Source organism: Orcinus orca, chromosome 16, assembly GCF_937001465.1.
Source record: "Orcinus orca chromosome 16, mOrcOrc1.1, whole genome shotgun sequence".
NCBI classification, from domain to species: Eukaryota; Metazoa; Chordata; class Mammalia; order Artiodactyla; family Delphinidae; genus Orcinus; species Orcinus orca.
The window spans coordinates 26,645,561-26,665,912 of NC_064574.1; the positions used below are offsets into that span (position 1 = coordinate 26,645,561).

Consider the following 20,352-nt stretch of genomic DNA (forward strand, 5'->3'; position numbering starts at 1 on the left):
TGTTGGAAATGCAAAATTCTCAGGTTCTATCCCAGGCTTTTCTAATCAGAGACTCTGGGGGTGGGGCCCAGAAATTGGCATGCCCTCCAGATGATGCTGGTGCAAGCCCAAGTTTGAGCTTTCATTGCTCTGCTCTGACCCAAGCTCTCCCAGAGACACTTGGCCTGCCTGTTCACTTTTCCATCCCCAGTGCCTGGCATCTAGGAGGCATGCCCTAAATATCTTCTGATGCATAGTAACGATGTTAATGATAGCAGCTAGCCATTGGTTGAGGACCTCCAGTGTGCCAGGCTATCTTCTAAACATTTTAAGAGGGTGAGCGCATTTAAGGCGCCACCCCCGGGATCATTTTACGGATAGTGAAGCCGGTTCCGAGAGGCCAAGCTCTGAGCCCAGGGGGAGATCACGCAGGGAATCCCGCGTTTCACCGCTGTGCTGCTCAGCGCCCTGGACGGGGCATAGCGGTCGCGGGTACCAGGGCTCCGCGAGGGCGCCCCTGCCCCGCCCCACCCGGGGTCCGCGCGCGTCAGCGGCTCGTGAGGGCGCACCCGGAACCGGTCCCAGAGGAGCTCGGCGGCGGCGGCGGCCCGTGGCGAAAGTGCGGCTGCGGAAGCGCGGCGAGGCCGGCGGCGCGAAGGAGGAAGTCCGGGGAGGCGCGGGAGCTGGGGGTCTGCGGCGCCGAGCGGACGCCATGGGCCGCCTGCACTGCACGCAGGACCCCGTGCCCGAGGCCGTGGGCGGCGACATGCAGCAGCTGAACCAGCTGGGCGCGCAGGTGGGCCGGGCGACCGCGGCGCGGGATCCGGGCGGGGGCCCCGGAGGGAATGGCGGTTTAGGCCGCAGCCGCCCGCTGTGCTTTGTGGCGGTAGCGGGGCATTCGGGGAGGGGCTGAGGGGAATTGGGGTCTCAGGCCAGTTTTGAGGGCCGAAGGATCTCGGGAGGCCTAAGGCCAAGCTGAGGGATCCCAGGGGGATCTCGGGGACCCAGAAATGGGACTGGGGGACTTCTGGGAGTCCTGGGAACCAGGAGAGTTTGCAGGGTCCTGGAAGGGGGGCTGAGGGGGGTCTTGATGAGGCCGAAGGGAGTTGGGAGAACCGAAGTAACAGACTAAGGGCCTTGGGAGGCTGATGGAGTTTGGGGGAGCCGTGGAATTTGGTGGGCCAGGCGAGGGACTGAGACATTTTGTAGGAAGGCCGGGGATCTTAGGGAGACTTAGCCAGGGGGGTCTTAGCATTTCGAGGAGGCTGAAGGAGCCTGGAGTGGGGGCAGGTCATCAGGGGGTGGGATGTGTGTGTAGGTAATGGCCAGGCCAGAATGGCTCTGTGGGCAAGCGATGACATCCTGTCCTCGTCGCCACTCCCATCCGCCCCAATTAAGGGAGATACTGGTAGTCCCCAAGGAAAGAAACCATGTACCCTACACAGTAGAGGGCGGTTCCTTGATGGTAGTGGAACTGGCAAAGGCTTTTTCTCACTATTCAGGCTGCAGGTGCCCTCCAGTCAACCTTGACATCTTCCTGCTCCTGTGCTGGTTGGGATGTCCCTTTCATACCACTAAGTCAGACAAATTAAGCAAGTTAAAATGTCACTTCTCACCACCACAGCAAAGGTGCATTTATTTCCCCCACTGGGTTGTAACTTCCCAGGAGGTGGGGCCCCTGTCTTTCATCTCAGCATCCTCACAACTTATTGTTTTCTCATGAAGTAACACTAATTGTAATGCCAGTCATGTTCTACGGCTTCAGTGTCCAAGAAAAATGAACTGCAAGCCTCAGGTCTACTTTTACATTTTCTAGCAGCCACATTTAAAAATTCAAAAGAAACAGGAAATGAATATAATGTGTTTTCTGTAATCCACTATATCAGAATATTATCATTTCAATGTGTAACCCACATAAAATATATCAGTGAGATATTTCACTTTTTGGTACTGAGGTTTCTGATTCTAGTGTGTATTTTAAAGCGCATCTGAAATTAGCCTTTTTCAAGTGCTCAGTAGCCACACATGGCTGGCAGCCACTGTATTTTACAGCCCAGTTCTAAGTGCTTTTATGTGTATTAAGTCACCGAGTTCTTGCAACCACCCTAGGAGTCAGGTACTATTACCATTCCCATTTCACAGATTAAAAAAAATGGTTCAGGGAAATCAATTGACCTGTTTAAGGGCGGTCAACCAGGAAGTGGTGGAGCCAGGAATTCAGGACCGGACACCTGACTTCAGATCCTGGGGAATTAAACACACTAGAATAGAGCTTTGTAGGTGATCTCCCCAATCAGGTAGTTTAGCTTTTACTTGTTTATGTATTGGGGCTTTCTGAAAGATTTCCATTTGGAGAATAAAAAAGATTCTGCTGCTAAAAAACTTTTTTTAAAGCTTCTGGATTGTATGATCTCTAAGGTTACCTCCAACTTGGTATTCTAAAGATAATCCACCTCCTTTAAGGTCAGAGCTGGACTCATTTTCTAACCTTGAAACGCACTTTAAACCTTTACCTTTGTTTTTAATACAGAAAGCTTTTTCCTGATGAGCAACTTACCAGAGTCCTTTGGGCCATTTTTCCCCCTTTACTTGGGTGATCAAACTTCTCTGAGTAGCCACTCTGTTAGCTGAACTTACTTTGAAGTCGGAGGCCCAGGCCTCAAGGAGAAAAAGAATCATTGTATTAACGTTGGCATCACCAGTTATTGCTTATTCGGTGGGTATTTATCTGAATGCCTACTGTGCACCAAATAGCCACTAAACCCAGTGAGATTTACAAAGGCTTGATGAATGAGGCCTCTTGTGCTGGGGAAGTTGTGATCTGCTGGGGCAGGTCAGAAAATGGAGACATGGTACAGCACTGAGTGGATCTGCATGTGCTCTCTGATGCCGTGGACAGTCCTAGGTAACGTAATCACTAAAAAAAAAAAATCACTTTTAGAGTGGTTATGAGAGGATATTCAGAAAAATATAAAGAAGAAAACAAATGGTCTACGGTCTCTCACCTAGCAACACACACAGTTAGAAAATTCAGACAGTATTCAAAGGTATAAAATTAAAAAACACCTATTTCTCTTGTCTCCAGAAATCATTTTGATAGTTTCTCATGTATCTTTATAGAAAAAAAAAATCTGCAATCTGCCATCGTATGTATGGGTATCCTTTCAAAACTTTTTTTACACAAAAGGGAGTGTGATATTCCTTGAAACAGATCTAACATAATTTAACCAGTCCCCTATTAATAGACACTTAAGTTGCTTTCAGTTTTTTATTTTTAAGAACAATGCTGTCAACAAACTGCTTTGTGTGTGTCTGGGTTTACTTTTTAGAACATCTCTGAAGGGTATACTTCTTGCAGTGGAATTACTAGGTCAAAGGGTCTGATTGTTTAAAAAAAGTAGATATGGATTTTGCTAAGTTACAGTCCAGAAAGGTTGCCCCAGTTTATCTTCTCAACAGTGTGCAAGCATGTCTGTTACTTTCACCAACACTGGTGTCATCAGACTATTAGTTTGAAGATCTGATAAGTGAAAAATTGGTATCTCCTTGTTTTGCTGATTTGCATTTCTCATCTGGAATGATCTTGAGAATCTTTTCATATGTTTAACTGGTAAGAGTAGTTAAGATTTTGATTTCATGGATATTCATGAGCAGGTGAGCATTCCAGGGAGAGACAGCTATGCAGGTACAAAGGCAAAGAATGGGGAAGGTGTTTAGGGAAGATTTATTCAACAAATACTTACTGTGCACTTACAATAATTAAGGTGCAGTTTACCATACAAAGCTGGAGGAGGAACCTTCTCTGTTAAGACAGGTTTGTATTCCTTATCAAGATTGAAAATTCTAAGTGCCCCCAGGTGAGGTTCCAAGAGGGAGCCTCAGAACTTAAGAATTTGGGTAGGTCCCTTTCTTGTTGGGAGTGTCCTGGTATCTTGGCAGGGCTTTGAGGATAAGAAGGTTTTGGAAGAGTGGAGATAGGGATGGGGGTCGGTAACAGCCTACAGACCACAGTAGCTTGAGGCCCCTCTTGAGAGGCTGGGATGAGACCACACAAGGAGCCCGAGCCTGAGTGCTAGGCTGAGGCCTGGAAATGGAAAAGCAACTGGAGGCCTTCTCAGTCACCCCATTTTTTAAAAGGCCCCAGGTGGCATAGCAAACACGGTTTGCCAAAGATCTGACAGTTCCACAGATCTGCAGCAAAAAAAATAAATAAATAAAATAAAAATAGAAATGAAATAAATAGAGGAAAACACGGTTTGAGGACACATTCTCAAGCCAGTCTTGACTGTTCTTGCTTTCACTATATCAGCATTTGGGCAAGGCTGATACCCAATATCACAAATACTGCCGAAAAACAGCCCCTGGACCAGCATTGGTTAAAGTGTTCCCATGGAATATCCATGAAGTTTTGAGAAAGCAGACACCTCTATGCTGTTGGGTGGTGGGAGTGTAAATCTGTGCAACTTCTTTGCAACGCAATTTGGCAATATTTTCTCAGAATTTAAAATGCATATATTTTAGAGAATAAACTAGTGGTTCCCAGTGGGAAGGGGGGAGGGGCAAGATAGGGGTAGGGGATTAAGAGGTACAAACTATTATGTAAAAAATTAATAAACTATAAAGGGCTTCCCTGGTGGCGCAGTGGTTAAGAATCTGCCTGCCAATGCAAGGGACACGGGTTCGAGCCTGTGCGCCACAACTACTGAGCCTGAGCTCTAGAGCCCGCAAGCCACAACTACTGAGCCCACATGCCACAACTACTGAAGCCTGTGCGCCTAGAGCCCGTGCTCTGCAACAAGAGAAGCCACGACAATGAGAAGCCCGCGCACCGCAACGAAGAGTAGCCTCCGCTCATCGCAACTAGAGAAAGCCTGTGCACAGCAATGAAGACCCAACACAGCCAAAAATGAAAATAAATAAAATAAATAAGCTATAAAGATATATTGTACAACACAGGAAATATAGCCAATATTTTATAAAAACTATAAATGGAATCTAACCTTTAAAAATTATGAATTACTGTGTTGTACACCTGGAACCTATATAATGTTGTACTTGAACTACACCTCAACATAAAAAATGCATATATCCTTTTGACCTAGGGTGCATTTTAAGAATATATCTTTTTTTTTTTACTGCACCGTGAGGTTTGTAGGATCTTAGTTTCCTGACCAGGGATTGAAGCTGGGCCCTCGGTAGTGAAAGCTCAGAGTCCTAACCGTTGGACCTCCTGGGAATTCCCAAGAATATATCTTATAGACATACATGTCACAAAGAAATATGTGGGAGGATATTCATTGCAGCATCGTTTACATAACACCAACAAACACACCCACTAATGTTCATTTCTAGGGAAATAAATTATGCTAAGTCTTTACCAGTTGAATGTCATGCAGTTGTTAAAAGAACTGGGTAGATTTATATCTGCTGACATGATTGATCTCTAAGATGTAATTGAGTGAAAAAAAGGTGAGGTGCAGGGATTGGGTTCCGTATGATCCCATTTGTATTTAAAAGAAATTAAATGAAAATAAAATGATGGGAAGGCCACAGAGGTGTTAGCAGTAACTACCCTGGGGAGTGTGACTAAGGTGGGAGGGGGCAGGGAGGGAGCAAGACATTTTATTTTATATTCTTTTATGTTAGCTGGGTCTTTTTAAAACCTTCTGCATATATTTTATATTTTCAAATGCTAGTTTTATATTTTAAAATAGAATACATTTTAGAATAAAATAATACAGAGCCTTGCCAGGGGTTTATGCGGAGTTTAGTGTCATGGGAAAAAGGGCAGATGCATTTGACAGTCATATTACACGTATAGCTTTGGGGGCTCTGAGCTGAAGTATCTAATCTTTGTTTAAATGTTATCTTGCTTCAGGAAGGTGACTCTATTGGCATAGTGACTTTAATTGTAGCTGTGGTAATTGCTGCCGTTGGTTTAGCCTCTAGCCTGGCGCTGTACTAGAGGCTTTGCATGTGCCAATTAGTACTGTTCTGGAAGCTATGTACTATTACCTTCATTTTCCCAATGAGGACTGAATTACAGTGAGGCTGAGTGACTTGCCCAGGATCACATTGGGTGGTCAGCAGAACAATGATTCACATCTGGGTCTTTTAAACGCTTGTGTGTTGATTTTCCCCACTATGCCACACACACTGTGTCCATTGGGAGGGAACATGGGAAAGTAATGACATGTGTCTCAGTCTGCTTGGGCTGCTGTAACAAAATACCACAGACTGGGCAGCTTGAACAGCAGAGATTTATTTCTCACAGTTCTGGAGGCTGGTGATTCCAAGATCAGGGTGCCACCAGATTCAGTTCCTGGTGAGAGCTCTCTTCCTGGCTTGCCTTCACGCCGTGCCTTCATGACCTGTGCCTCACAGAGAGAGCTCTGGGGTGTCTTCCTCTGCTTACAAGGGCACCAGCCCTATGCGAGTAGCGCCCCACCCTTATGACCTCATTTAACCTTTGTCACCTCCTCACAGCCCCTCTCTCCAAATACAGTAATACCCTGTGTTTGGTGTTAGGACTTCAACATATGAATTTGGGGACACATCTATTCAGTTCTTAATAATACGATACTGATAAAGAGGTTCACATGCACAAAAGAATAAGAGACTCTTCTAAGACAGTGTATAATAACACGTTAAACTTTACTGTTTTGTCATATAGTCAACAAGATGTTTATTGTGGGAGAAGGAAACCCAGAAAACATGGATAGACAAAACAGAAGAAAATAAAAATCATCTAAAATCTTGCCACACAGAAGTAACTGCTTTCAAAAGCAAGGTAGAGAAAAAGTTCATATAATATGTTACCATTTGTGAGGGTGAAAATTATATATTTGAATTGACATGTTTGAATAATAAGTATGTGAAAGTATAAACAAAAAGAGAAAAGAAAAAAAAGTAACTGCTATGAATGTTCCAGTGACTTTCCCTTTCAGGTCTTGTGTGGGGGGAGGTGTTGGAGGGGTGGTATTTAGACCGTTGAGATGTATGTGTGAACATGTGTGCATACACTCACCATCTCTCAATATGTATCTCCTAAGTATCCCAGTAAGATATATGAGTTTTTCAGACAATATAGTGTTATAGATAGATTGACACTGGTGGTGGGTATTGTGAATATTTGTAACTTTTTTTTAATTGAAATATAGTTGACATACAATATTATGTTAGTTTCAGGTGTACTACACAGTGATTTGACATTTGTATACATTATGAAATGATCACCGTAAGTCTAGTAACCATCTGTCACCATACAAACTTATTACAGTATTATTCACCATATTCCTTATGCTGTATATTACATCCCTGTGGCTAATTTATTTTGTAACTGGAAGTTTGTACCTCTTAATCCCCTTAGCCCACTTCATACCCCACCCCTCTCCCCTCTGTATCTGTGAGTCTGTTTTTGTTTGTTTTCAGAGTCCACATATAAGTGAGATCATATGGTATTTGTCTTTCTCTGACTTATTTCACTTAGCATAATACCTTCTACATCCATCCATGTTGTTACCAATGGCAAGATTTCATTCTTTTTATGGCTGAGTAATATTCTATTGTATATACGTACCACATCTTCCTTATCCATTCATCTGTTGACGGACGCTTAGGTTGCTTGCGCATCTCGGCTATTGTAAATAGTGCTGCAATGAACATTGGTGTGCTTACATATTTTCAAATTATGAATGTTTGTAACTTTAAGATGATCAAAACAGGTATCAACATCTGTGTGTTCCTCTTCTCTCTTAAGGGGCTGTAGTAGGATGGGATGTGGGAACACTGACCCAGGAGTAGAATTTTACTGATGTTCTGTGTTCTCTTCACAGAAGTTCTCAGCCCTGACAGAAGTACTCTTCCACTTCCTAACTGAGCCAAAAGAGGTAAAGTATCTTGTGTTAAGGAGCATTCCCGAGTGTGGGCCTACAGTCCTGAGATGCTTAGAAAGTGACGGCCTGGTTTGTGTTGTCCCCTCTCTGCAGGTGGAAAGGTTTCTGGCTCAGCTCTCTGAATTTGCCACCACCAACCAGATCAGTCTCGGGCCCCTCAGAAGCATCGTGAAGAGCCTTCTCCTGGTTCCAAATGGTGAGTAGCCTCTCCCGGCAGCCAAGGCCAGAGACATTACTTGAACATTCCCTCAATCCACCGAGTTGGCAAGTGTGCTCTGGGCACTGAGCCAGAGCGTTTGGTAGTGAACCAGACATGGGCGGGACTGCAGTCTAGGAAGGGAAGCCAGGTAAACAGATAGCCATAGGAGAGTATAACTGTGGTCTGCATCCCAGCTTCCATGCCCAGACTTATCTGGTCCTCTGCGTGATAGGTGCAGAAACTGAGAGTAAGAATTTAGAAACTTTTATGACAATTTGACGAAGTCTCTTCAGTCTGTTAATTTTTTAAAATGGGGCTTTTTTTAAACTGTGGTAAAATAATACATAAACATGTAATTGACCATTGTAACCATTTGGGCCGTATATTTTGTATGTGTTTTTTCATTTCATAGTTCTAGGAATTAATTTTCATTGTATTTTACAAAAATATCAGTCCATGATGGATTGAAAAATTTAAAAGATAGGTCTTTTGCTGCAGATAGTTTGAGAAGCAGGGTTTGCCTTAGAGCAATCAGAGAAAGTTTCTAGTCAGAAGGGGGATGATCACAAAGGTTGAGCTGTAGGGCTGTCCATAGTAGCACTGTTTATGACAGAGAAAAATTAGAAGCAATCAAATTACCCAGCAGCTGGAAATTGGTGTAACGAGTTGAGGTCCATTGTTAGAGGGGAGCATCACGGTGGTCAAGAATTCAGTTTGAGTTAGTAGGACCTGAGTGGGAGTCTGGGCCTTGATAAGCAGTGTGACTTTGGCTAAGTACCTGATCTCTTTGAACCCCTAGCAACAACCGTCCCCCAGCAGTTGTTCCCCTCCATCTAAGCTTGTTTTTGGTGTGCGCATGGAGTTGTTTTGAAGATTAATGAAGATAACGTAAATAAAATGCTTAGCACAGTACCTCAGCAAAAGGTTGTTCTTATTTTTCAACTTATGTAGTAATTTAAAAAGATGCTGTTGAGGAAAATGTAATGATATGGAAAACCTTTCACAGTATTCTGTTTAATACTGTCTGCCACCGTCCTATTTTTGCTTTAAAAAAAAAAGTTAACTGTGGCTCTATCTGGGTAGTAGGACTGCAGGTTGTTTTAATTGTTTATTTTTAGCTATGTCTTGTCTAAAATGTTGCAAGAATTAATTTGGCAATTTAATTAAAAGTTAATTTTATTTAAAGAGAGACATGACCTTTGAGCCCAGTCTTAAGGAATGAATAAATGTCAGCCGGGCTGAGAAGAGATAAAACAGCATCCCCAGTTTGCATAATTTAAAAATCAGTAATAAGCTGATCTTCCCAAGATCTCAGCGCAAAGGTGCATTAAAAGTTGGGTGCTTGATTTGTTTGTTCCTGTTGGGCCTTCTGTTATATCTTAGTGCAGATCCTTTCCTTTGCCGTGTCTTGTGATCAGAACATCCCTGAGGTTTCCAGCTGTGAAATTTTATGATCCTCTGTTTGTGCAGTTCTTGCATTCTTTGCCCTCATGGCAGGTTAAAGAATGAGAACCACAAGGCGGGATGGGAACTTGCAGTCTTTTTAACACAGGAATAAATTTTCATTATAAACTTAAAACTGCAGAGCTCTGGAGAGTCAAAGGGAAAATCCCCTTTTACTCTCATCCCACTCTTGTCTCTAGGAATAATCAGAGTATAATTTTGGTGTATATCCTTTTTTTTTTTTTTAATTTTATTTATTTATTTTTGTCTGCGTTGGGTCTTTGTTGCTGTGTGCAGGCTTCCTCTAGTTGCAGCAAGCGGGGGCTACTTTTCGTTGCGGTGCGCGGGCTTCTCATTGCAGTGGCTTCTCTTGTTGTGGAGCATGGGCTCTAGGCGTGTGGGCTTCAGTAGTTGTGGCATGCAGGCTCAGTAGTTGTGGCTCGCAGGCTCTAGAGTGCAGGCTCAGTAGTTGTGGTGCACGGGCTTAGCCGCTCTGAACCATGTAGGATCTTCCCGAACCAGGGCTCAAATCCGTGACCCCTGCATTGGCAGGCAGATTCTTAACCACTGTGCCACCAGGGAAGTCCAGTGTATATCTTTTTATATTTTTATATATAAAATGGTAATAAACCATAGAATTGCTCTGCGGCTTGCATTTTTTCATACCTAGTACATCAAGGAGATCTCTCCACATCAACTTCATTCTTCTGATGACTGCAGTGTACCTTGGACTGAATGTATCTTTTAGTTAATCCATTTCCTGTTGCTGGACATTTTAGTTCTGACTCTTCACTCTTAGAAACAATATCGCAGTGAACGTCCTTAGAAATCTATGTTCTCAACTTATGTGAGCATTTCGTAGGACAGGTGCCCAGAGTGCAGAACCAGGAGTACTTATTCTCTTTATTCTCATTGTCTAGCCTACACCTGTAGGAATGGGGAAACCTGTGAGCTGTTGTGGATACTGGTTTTTCAGGAGATCTCTGTCTGGTGTCCCTGCCTCCATTCTTTCCTGTCCTTCTCATCTCTGCTCCCCACCACATTCCATCCTGCCAGACTGCCTTAATCCCTCCTAATCCTAGCACTCCGGCCTCTGTTCTACCTCTTTCAGAAAGTCTTCCCAAACCATTTCAGTCCGTGGTGAGCTCCCCTTCCTCTCAACAACCGAGATAGGTTCTTTTATCTGAAGCTCTCATTTTGGACTGTAATCATTTTGTTTTCTGTTGATCGTGCTGTTTTGTGTGTGTCTGTCTCGTGGCCCTAACACACAGTTCTTTGAAGTCAGGGGCATGTCTGTACTACTTTCCTAAGCCACAGTCACAAGTAAAGTGAAGACATAGAGCAGGAGCTTTTAATACATGCTAGGTGAGTTGAGCTGAACTTGGGAGACCCTGTGATCCTCCCAGGGGATGCTGGGTGTATATTCTTCAAGCAGGATTGATTATCAGTGTTTATAGCAGACTGCTTTCTATAGATGCAGAGAACACTGAGGTATGCTGAGTTCCAGGGATGGGCTTTGCAAGCTCACTTGGATTTGAGTCTTGGTCATATCACCTAATGTAGCTATTTGGCCTTGGACAAATCAGCCTCTTGGCACTTCAGTTTCTCATCTGAAAAACGGAATAATAAGAGCAGTCTATGGTGTTGGCATTAGGAATAAATGAGTTAGTACAGTGCTTGCCGAACTTCAACATTATTTATTGATTGTTCAGTTAATTTCAGTCCTTTGCCTCGATATCAGATCATCAGGTAAAACGTTCCTTCCTTCATCTAATGGAGAGGATCTGAATTCACCTCTTGACTATTTAATGTCCCAAAGCTTTTCAAGCTTTTCAAGTTCTAGAATCGAAGTCTCAGGTTTGCTGTACTTCTCAGTAGCTCTCAAGAATTTCTTTTACTCTTCTTTTTGTTCTCATGCAATCTGACTTTTCTCTTCCTGCAGAGTTTTTCTGCTTGAATTCTCCATTTCTTCCAGAGCATCTCCTAAGCACCTGAGGTAGCTTGTAAGTCTCTTGGCCTCTTCCTCATCCCTTGGCCTGATGTGCCATTTTCTTTTCCTTTTTTTTTTTTTTTTCTGCACTGCACGGCTTGTGGGATTTTAGTTCCCCAACCACAGATTGAACCTGGGCCCTCGGCAGTGAGAGCATGGAGCCCTGACCACTGCACCGCCAGGGGATTCCCAATGTGCCATTTTCTTTTCAGTCCCAAAGGCTGCCATCCCAGAACAAGTTCTTAGCCCTTCATGCCTTGTTACGGCAGCAACATCTCCGCTTCTGTTCCCCCATCCCAGATTCCAGTTTGCCCTGGAGTATAGTACAACTTGGATCCTTGGACCCTGCTGTTCCTCTCAGCTGTTTATTTTGCATAATAAATTCTGTAGTCCTTAACTTGACATTCAAGGCCTTCCCCAATCTAGTCTGAAGTGTAAGGCCTTCATTCTCTTCCCCTTCTCTCATCCTGGTCCTGCTTGTGCAGTAAGACCTCACTGTTGAAGTGCAGCCTTGTTAGAGCTGAAAGGACCTCGAGAACTCTCCAGATCAGTCTTCCCCAGATTGGTGTTTTCATCCAGAAAAGACTTCAGTGGCCAGACAGGGTCATAAAATACTGTCCCCGCACCCCCCAGCCTTGGAATCTTGGAGATTCACACACACATTAACATATCTCAGGCTCCGAAAAGTCCTGCAGTAAAGCAACCTGCTTAACCAGTATCTGTGAAACAGTTAACCATGGACCTCTTCTTCTTTTGGATGGGGGGAGGGGGGCAGGGGGAGGGTCAAGTAAAAGCTTTGTAAAGTGCTGATCTAGTCTGATCTTTGTCTTGGAGATAAAGAAACAGAGCCCTAGAGAGGGGAAGTGACTTACTTAAGATCTTACAGTGGAAAAGCTGCTGCTAGAACCTCCCTTGATTAGCTCAAAGCTTGTGGGGTTTTTGGTTTGGGTTTTTTTGTTGTTGTTTTTAATGTTTTTCTTTTACTACTTAGTATGTAATTCTGTTTTTTGTTTTTTTTTTTTAGTATGTAATTCTTAAAAGCACCTGAGATCAACCTTTATCATCCCATGGATGAATTGCTTCATCTGTGCCCCACTAATTCTCCTCATTGCTCTCCAAACTGGACTATTTTTAAACAAATCTCAGATATCATATCGTTTCATTCAGTTCATTCAGTTCCTAGTTATGTATCTCTAAAAGATAAAGGACTTTTTCCCCCTTATCAAGTCGCTGTGCAATTATCGTATCTAAAATTAAAATATGCAGTCAGTGTTCAGACTTCCCCATTGTCTCGTACATTTTATTTGTAAGTGGCGTTCTCATCAGGATCCCAATAGGGCCCCACCTTGCATTCGGTTCCTAGGTGGCCCTTGTGTGCTCACTTGTCACTGTGGCTCCTTCACAGCTCTGAGACCTTGAGCCACATCACTTAACCACTCTGACAATCAGTTTCTTCAGGAATAAAATGGAGCTGATACTAGTAGCTCATACGTTGTTGCAAGAATGGAGCAAGATGGCAGTCTAGTGGTTAGGACTCGCGCTTTCACTTCCGGGGCCAGGTTCAGTCCTTGGTCGGGGAACTAAGATCCCACAAGCTGTGTGGCGCAGCCAAAAAAATTAAAATAAAATAATTTAAAAATTAAAATTAAAAAAAAAATTTCTTCCCCAAAAATGGAGAAAGATAAATGTAAAGCGCTTGCTTCAATCATGAGTGGTAGCTACACTGCCGCTGGTACGATGATTGATTGTCATTATCATCATGAGTTGTCTCCTAGAAAAGATTACAGATAACTTCACAGTAGGGCCATAATTTAAGTGGTTTTTACTTTAATACATTGCAAGATATCTGGCCCTTGTGGGTACTCAGTAACTGGTTGTTTTTTAAGAAAAGGTGATAACTCCCTTTCCCCACTCCTAAAGGAGTCTGTCTGGCTGGACCAAAAGAGGAATAATCAGCACTGAACAATAGTCACAAATGGTATTTAATCAAATGTTGAACTAAGTTCCCTAGGGTTCCTGACCTTGCCCTGCTCTGTTCCTTTTCTCTGTGGCACTTTTCAATAACACTCTATATGGCTTACCTACTTGTTACAGTATTGTTTTGGTCTTTCTCCTCCCAAAAGATTGTGAGCCTCAGGAGAACAGAGATTGTTGCCTGTTCAGTTCGTTGATGTATTCCAGGGTCCAGGTACATCTGTGTACAGTGACCGTGACCTCTGTTTCCCCGTGAACCTCGCAGGGGTGGATTCAGCTGGTCAGCCTTCAGGGTCAGTAATGACTGAATGAATGGGGCTCACTGTGCTCTCCCATCTGCTTCCTCCTCCAGGGCTCTTCACCAAGGCTTAGTTCTGTTGCTTGGGCTTCCCTTATTATACTGAATAAACTTACATAGATTTTGGCTGGAAGAATAGTGTTTGCTAATTTTCCAACTGTTTCCTGAAACCCTCACCCTCACATACACTTCTGTCTTGTCACCCGTCCTATTTGATGGCAGTGGGGGTTTGCCTAAGGCAACTGTTCCAGTGAAAAGTGGAGCTCAAGGACTTTTATAAACCATCCTAGATGGTTATCTGTGTTTAAAGGACATTCTCAGATTTCCCCTAGTGACTCCAGGCCTGGAGTTCAGAGTTTTCTATCTGACATAGGGTCAAGGCTGCAGGCCTGTCTTGTGGTTAGGACAAAGGAATCACCAAAGGAAAAAGCTGAAAAAGAAGCTAAGGGCTTGAGGCCTAGCACAATGCAAATATATATATACATATGTATATTTCTAAAGTATGGCTCCTGCCTGCCCCAGGTAATGAGGTGACATCAGGACGGAGAGCTTGCTCTGGCCCCTGCAGCTTGGTAGCCTCTGTTGTCAGTCACTGTCAAGGCGTGGCCTGGTACCGCCTCCCCGACAGCATCTCAGAATGACCTGGAGTGGAAAGAGCCTGGGTTTGGGGACCCTCTGGCCTGTAAGCGACTTTCTCTGCCACTTGCCAGCTGTTGTGGCCCTGAGCAATTCATATAATTTTTTTTTTCTTGGCGTGGGGGACATTTATTTTTTAATTATAGAAAGTACAAGAAAGAAAACAAAAATGGCTCACAATTTCACTGTCTTCACATAAAAAAACCAGCGTGCAGCTAGAACATTTTTAAATGACACAAAGAAAAAGTCCCACCCAGTCCCTTTCCCAAAAGATGTCCACTCTTAAGTTTTTTGTGGATATGTTCAGAAAAAATATGCCTCACATCTGTCTACTTAGCTATAAGATAAGGATATAATTAAAGCTAGAAATAAGAATAGATAATATATACTTCTTTATTTATGCAAAAGGGATTACACTGTGCAGACTGTTCTTACCTTTCCTTTTCTTCTTTCAATTATATTTTGCAAATATAGATTATATTTTAATATAATCTATATTTAAATTATATATATAATAATTTATAGATTAAAATATAATTTATATTTTATTTATAATATTTATATAATTTATAATAATTTAAATATAGATTAAAATATATAAATTATATTTTGCAAATATAGCACATCAAGAGCTACCTTATTCTTTTTAAAGGTTGCATAGTATTCCATTGTATGGATCCTTTCATTCAGTATGTGTTTACTGAGTGCCAACCAATGAACGGTGCCAGGCGCTTTTTTAGGAGCTTGGGACACAGCAGTAGGCAAAATGGACCATGTCCTTGTTCTCATCAAACTGACATTTTAGTGGGAAAATGGACAATAAATATGTAACATAAAGTTGGGTAGTTGTAAATGCGATGCAGAAAAGTATACTTGAAGAATGGTCAGGGATCCTTTCAGAGGAGGTGCGATTCAAGCAGATTCCAGAATGAAGTGAGGGAGTGAGCATGTATGTATTTGAGGAAATGTGTTCCCAGCAGAGGGAACTGCAAGGGCAAATGCCTGGAGGTAGGAACCTGCCTAGCAAATTACAAGAAGAGCTAAGCGAGGGGAGAGAGCATAGGGTTCTAAAGAGGGCCAGATCCTGCCAGGCATTGTGAGAGCTTTGGATTTTCCTATGAGTGAAACAGGAGCTATTAGAGGGTTTTGAGCAGAGGGGAGACACGGTCTGACTTAAGTTTTAACAAAATCACCTCGGCGCCCAGGCGGTTATGTGGATGCACCAAAACCAACGTACTGTTGCTGACATTTCATCTCTCCTGCCCACGTTGCTGAAGAGCTGCCCCCATAGATCTCAGTGTATTTGGGGGCATAGCTGCAGTTGAGTTCTTGGCAGTGCAGTCGTTGACTATGGATTTGCCAAATCTTCTCCCCCAAAAGCTTGATCATTCTGATCTTTAACTTCCTGGTAAATTAAAAGTTACAATAATAGTCTCCACTTCAGAGTATTTTGGGATCATCAAACAGAATATTGGATTTGAACTGGATATAAACTAAGGAGCAGCGCCCGTGGTAGCCAGGAGTTCTTTGGAGTGTCTGGAATGTAGCCGCCTTCTTGGAGAGCTTTTATGGCCAAGGTTTCCTGGGGTCTTGCCTTTTTTATTTCCCGGTGGTTTCCTTGCTCCGTCTGATTTTGCAGATAAAAGATTTCCTCCCTTTGTTGACATGGTTTATTTTGCAGGGGACAACAGCCTTTAGGATTGTTTTTCTGGAGTGCGATGGGGGCGGAGGCTCAGGTTTAGGGTGTTACTTCAGGGCCCTCCCTGGATGGTGGTGGATGTCTTCTTACTCTTTGATTAGTCATCTTCTGGAAGACTAAGAAGTGGAAAATTTTAAAGCCGCTGCCAGATCGTGACTCGAGGCTGTAGCCTGCAGGTTAAACGTTGAGAAGCCCGGATGGCTGGCAGCAGTTTGTTTTCAGGAACTGGGAGGCTGCAGGCAGAACAAAGCGGCTCCCACGGGGTGGGGGGTTCCCAGGGCTCCTGAGGGGAGGTCCTGATAGCCCCTCTGCAAGTGACTTGGGAACTGTAGAGGCCAAACCGCTTAGTCCACCTGGGTTTACTTCCTGAGGGCTGATCTTCTGCGGCAGGCTGGCCAGTATGTAGATGGGAACGGTGTGTGATCTGCCCTGACCAGTGCTGTGGCCCCTGGACCCGTGTGGCTATTGAGCACTGAGGAACAGAATCGTACATTTTCTTTCATTTTAATTCATTAAAAGTTAAAGAGGGGAATTCCCTGGCGGTCCAGTGGTTAGGACTTAGCGCTTTCAGTGCCGAGGGCCCAGGTTTCATCCCTGGTTGGGGAACCAAGATCCCTGCAAGCCTCGTGGTGCGGCCAAAAACAGAAAAATAAATAAGAAGAGCCACGTATGTTCAGTGGTTATGGATCACACAGCGCAGCTCCGGGCTGTTACCCCTGCACCCTGTCTGACCTTGAACTCCCCCACTTGGCTCCAGGAGTCTGTGGCCTTATTTCCTCAGATCAGGTGCCCCATCCCCAAGTCCATACAGTCTTTTCTTTTGGCTCTGACCTCATCCATACATCCCCTTTCTGGAGGGGCCAACACGTGTGTGGCACAAAAAAAAACCCAAAATGTGCTGCCTCGTTCTCCCGGGTCTCGGGGGCTCCTTCCTCCCCGACTGGACTGAGATGGAGCTGAGTCTGCTCATTCCTGTTGTCATCCTGGTCACTTAGGTTGTGCCCATTAAATACTTACTGCTAGCTGATTGATTGATTTGCCCTCTTTGACTGATTTCTCCCCTCCCTCCTAGGTGCCTTGAAGAAGAGTCTCACAGCTGAGCAGGTCCGGGCTGATTTCATAACTCTGGGTAGGTGACCACCAAGGCTGCTCAGGGTGACAGGTCCTGCAGCCCTTCACTGTGTTCATGTCTCCTTCTGTTCTCTTATAGGTCTCAGTGAGGAGAAAGCCACTTACTTTTCTGAAAAGGTATCATAATTCCTCCTAATCAAGGTTAATTAAGATCGCTTGCTTTTATTTCATGAAAAGAAACAAATGGAAAATGCTGACTAAGGAAAAACCGTCAGTCATCATGTGTCGTCTCCCAGCTTAATGTTTTTCATTTGGTTTCATGCAAATGACAGACATGTAGCTTTTAAACAGCACTATTCAGTGCATCTCTAACTTTTTCCCTCTGATTTGACTGAATATAAATGTCATACAGTTTTTGTTCCAACCTGGATTAAATCTTGGAATAAAAGAAAACATTTAAATTGTCTCCTGCCCCTCTTGACTCCCCCCAGCCCCCAGATCTGTGCACATAGGCCGAGCCCTTCGTTCTGCATGCTTACCACTGTCTGTGCAAAGACTAAACATGCTGTGTTGGGGGCGGAATGAAGAGGGGGGATTTTTTCCCATTGTTATGACTTTGGCTTTTTGCTTTTGTTCCAGTGGAAACAGAATGCCCCCACCCTTGCTCGATGGGCCATAGGTCAGACTCTGATGATTAACCAGCTTATAGATATGGAGTGGACATTTGGAGGTAACTAGTTAGAGCCAGTCCTGGGTCATTTGGGTGATGTAGGGTTGGGTGGCAGAGGCTTTCAGATGACTTTGCTGGGGAAGAGGTGTCCTTGGTCCCCCAAGACTGTTGGGTCCAGCACCTGCTTCTCTGTGTCGCTGTCAACATTCGGCAGCTCTTTCTATCCACGGGTCTCAAGAAGTTCACTTCCTGAAAAGCACACTCTGCTGTCCTCATACTGGCCCCCACATGGCTTCTGCTGTACAACTTACAAGATTGGGGTCTTCAGGGTGAGTCCTCAACCAGTCACTTACTGGTTTTCTCTTTTGTGTCACAGTGACGTCTGGGAGCAGCGAACTGGAAAAAGTGGGAAGTATTTTTTTACAAGTAAGTCTTCTCCTGATCTCTGAAAATTGGGAGATTTTTGACTTGGTATTAAATCTACATTGGGTTTCTTTAATATCCAGTGCCTTGTGTATCTCAGAGCAATGTGGTCAGCCAAAGATGTAGTCACTAACACGCTTACTTTCAGATTAATAGGATCGGGATATGATTCTTGAAAGTTTGATTATTCATGTAATCGCGGAAATTGTTAGAAGTTTTGGTGGTGGACGATCCAGACTGCTCCCGAGTAACTCTCAAGTGAGATGCTGGATGCTTTGATGTTTACGTGACAGTTCAGGTTTCAGGAATTTCTTTGCCCAGTTGTCATCATTTTAATTTAAATGTTTTCTTTCTCTTTTTCCTTTTTGGATCAGTTAAAGTTGGTGGTTAAGAAAGGAAATCAAACTGAAAATTTATACATAGGTGAGTCCAAATTCCCATTAGAGCTCTTTCCCTTTTCCCACATTTTCTTCAGTCATTGGGCTTGTGAAGCCCGCCACCAATCATTTTTCCAGAAGAAAAAGTCATAACCAAGCTGTGGAGTCACCATTCTGCTGCCTTTGCTCTCATAAATAATAAGCCGTCAGCAGGTTGGAGACCCCACAGTTTGAAGACTTTTAGACCTTTCTGCAAAAGGGAAAGGGTAAGGTAGGAACGGCGAGTATCGAAGCGCAAGAAGCTCTTGCTGTAAGAGCCACGTCTACTGTCCTGAATGACCCCCTTTCATCCCTTTGTGCCGGGGAGTTAATGCCATTTTAAATCCCCCCCTTCCTTTTTTTTGTGGAGCTGAGAACTTTCTATGTTCAAGGCTTCAGTTCTTTTTTTTTTTTTTTAAGGCTTCAGTTCTTTATTATGATCAATTACCTGTCAAGAACTGCTTAGAGGTACTAAACCAAAAAAGAAAAAGTCTCTGGGTGGAAATTCATTTTCTTGGATGATTCTGTGGAGTTGGAAACACTCACCTGAAGCTGCATTTTCTCTCCCCAGAATTAACCTTGCCTCAGTTCTACAGCTTCCTGCACGAGATGGAGCGAGTCAGAACCAGCATGGAGTGTTTCAGCTGATTTCTGTCCCCCTGCATCTCCACCTCGCCCCCTCCCTGCCCCCTCCTCCTCCCCGGTGACTGCTCAGAGAGGCCGCTCGCTCCCAGGCCTGTGGCCGCTCCTTTGGGCCTGCTTGCCTCTTGGGAGCCCAGGTGCAAAGGTTTCTGAAAAACAAAGGATTAAGTACTTAAGGAGCCTGATAGGCTGGTCCTGAAGAGTCTTTGTTGAGGGACCCTCCACGACCTATCTCCCAGGTCACGGTTTAGATATTCAGAGAAGCGATTGCATCTCAGATGCAGGGGAGGAAATAAGTTGAGTCACCTCCCTTTCAAAGTTCCAGAGTAAACAAATGGTCTATCGCTCAAGATACGCACTGATGACCTTCCCCCGCAAAAGAACGAGGACTTATTTATGGCTGAGGAAGAGGTGGACTCCGTGAATGACACACGGGGGAGCCCCCAGCGGAGTTTGTAAGTTTGTGGTGGTGGTGCTTTGCTGATCAGTCTTTAGTGGACACCTGTGTAAGAATACATGCTGGGTCTGCTCTGAAAAAAACTGAGGCTTCACTTCAGGTTTTGCCCTGTTGTGTGTAATGAGGTGGGCCTTTTGAGGCGATTTCAGGTTGTTTCGGTTCAAGCTGACCTTCTCTGGTGGTTAGAAGAATAAAAAAGGTTCTGAAGAACAGGTCTGCATCTGGTCGTCTCTATGCATGGATTAAAGAGTCACCTGCCTTTCAGAGAGCTAGTGCTCTTATCTTCAAAAATTATCTTCCTGGGCTTCCCTGGTGGCGCAGTGGTTGAGAGTCCGCCTGCCGATCCAGGGGACACGGGTTCGTGCCCCGGTCCGGGAGGATCCCACATGCCGCGGAGCGGCTGGGTCCCTGAGCCATGGCCGCTGAGCCTGCGTGTCCGGAGCCTGTGCTCCGCAACGGGAGAGGCCACAACAGTGAGAGGCCCGCGTACCGCAAAAAAAAAAAAAATTATCTTCCTGATTTTGGTGAGGGCCCTGGGTCTTCAGTGAAATTTGCCGTGG

General features: G+C 44.2%; 1 protein-coding gene across 1 annotated transcript; it reads left to right on the plus strand.

The window, feature by feature from the left end:
• Window positions 1-372: 372 nt before the first annotated feature.
• On the plus strand, window positions 373-20,002 carry COMMD7 (COMM domain containing 7). The gene is made up of 9 exons (XM_004272712.4): window positions 373-775; window positions 7,815-7,868; window positions 7,968-8,070; window positions 17,186-17,242; window positions 17,324-17,361; window positions 17,824-17,914; window positions 18,231-18,280; window positions 18,652-18,700; window positions 19,265-20,002. The coding sequence occupies exons 1-9, from the start codon at window positions 692-694 to the stop codon at window positions 19,339-19,341; spliced, it is 603 nt and encodes a 200-aa protein (XP_004272760.1). The 5' UTR covers window positions 373-691; the 3' UTR covers window positions 19,342-20,002.
• Window positions 20,003-20,352: the final 350 nt, after the last annotated feature.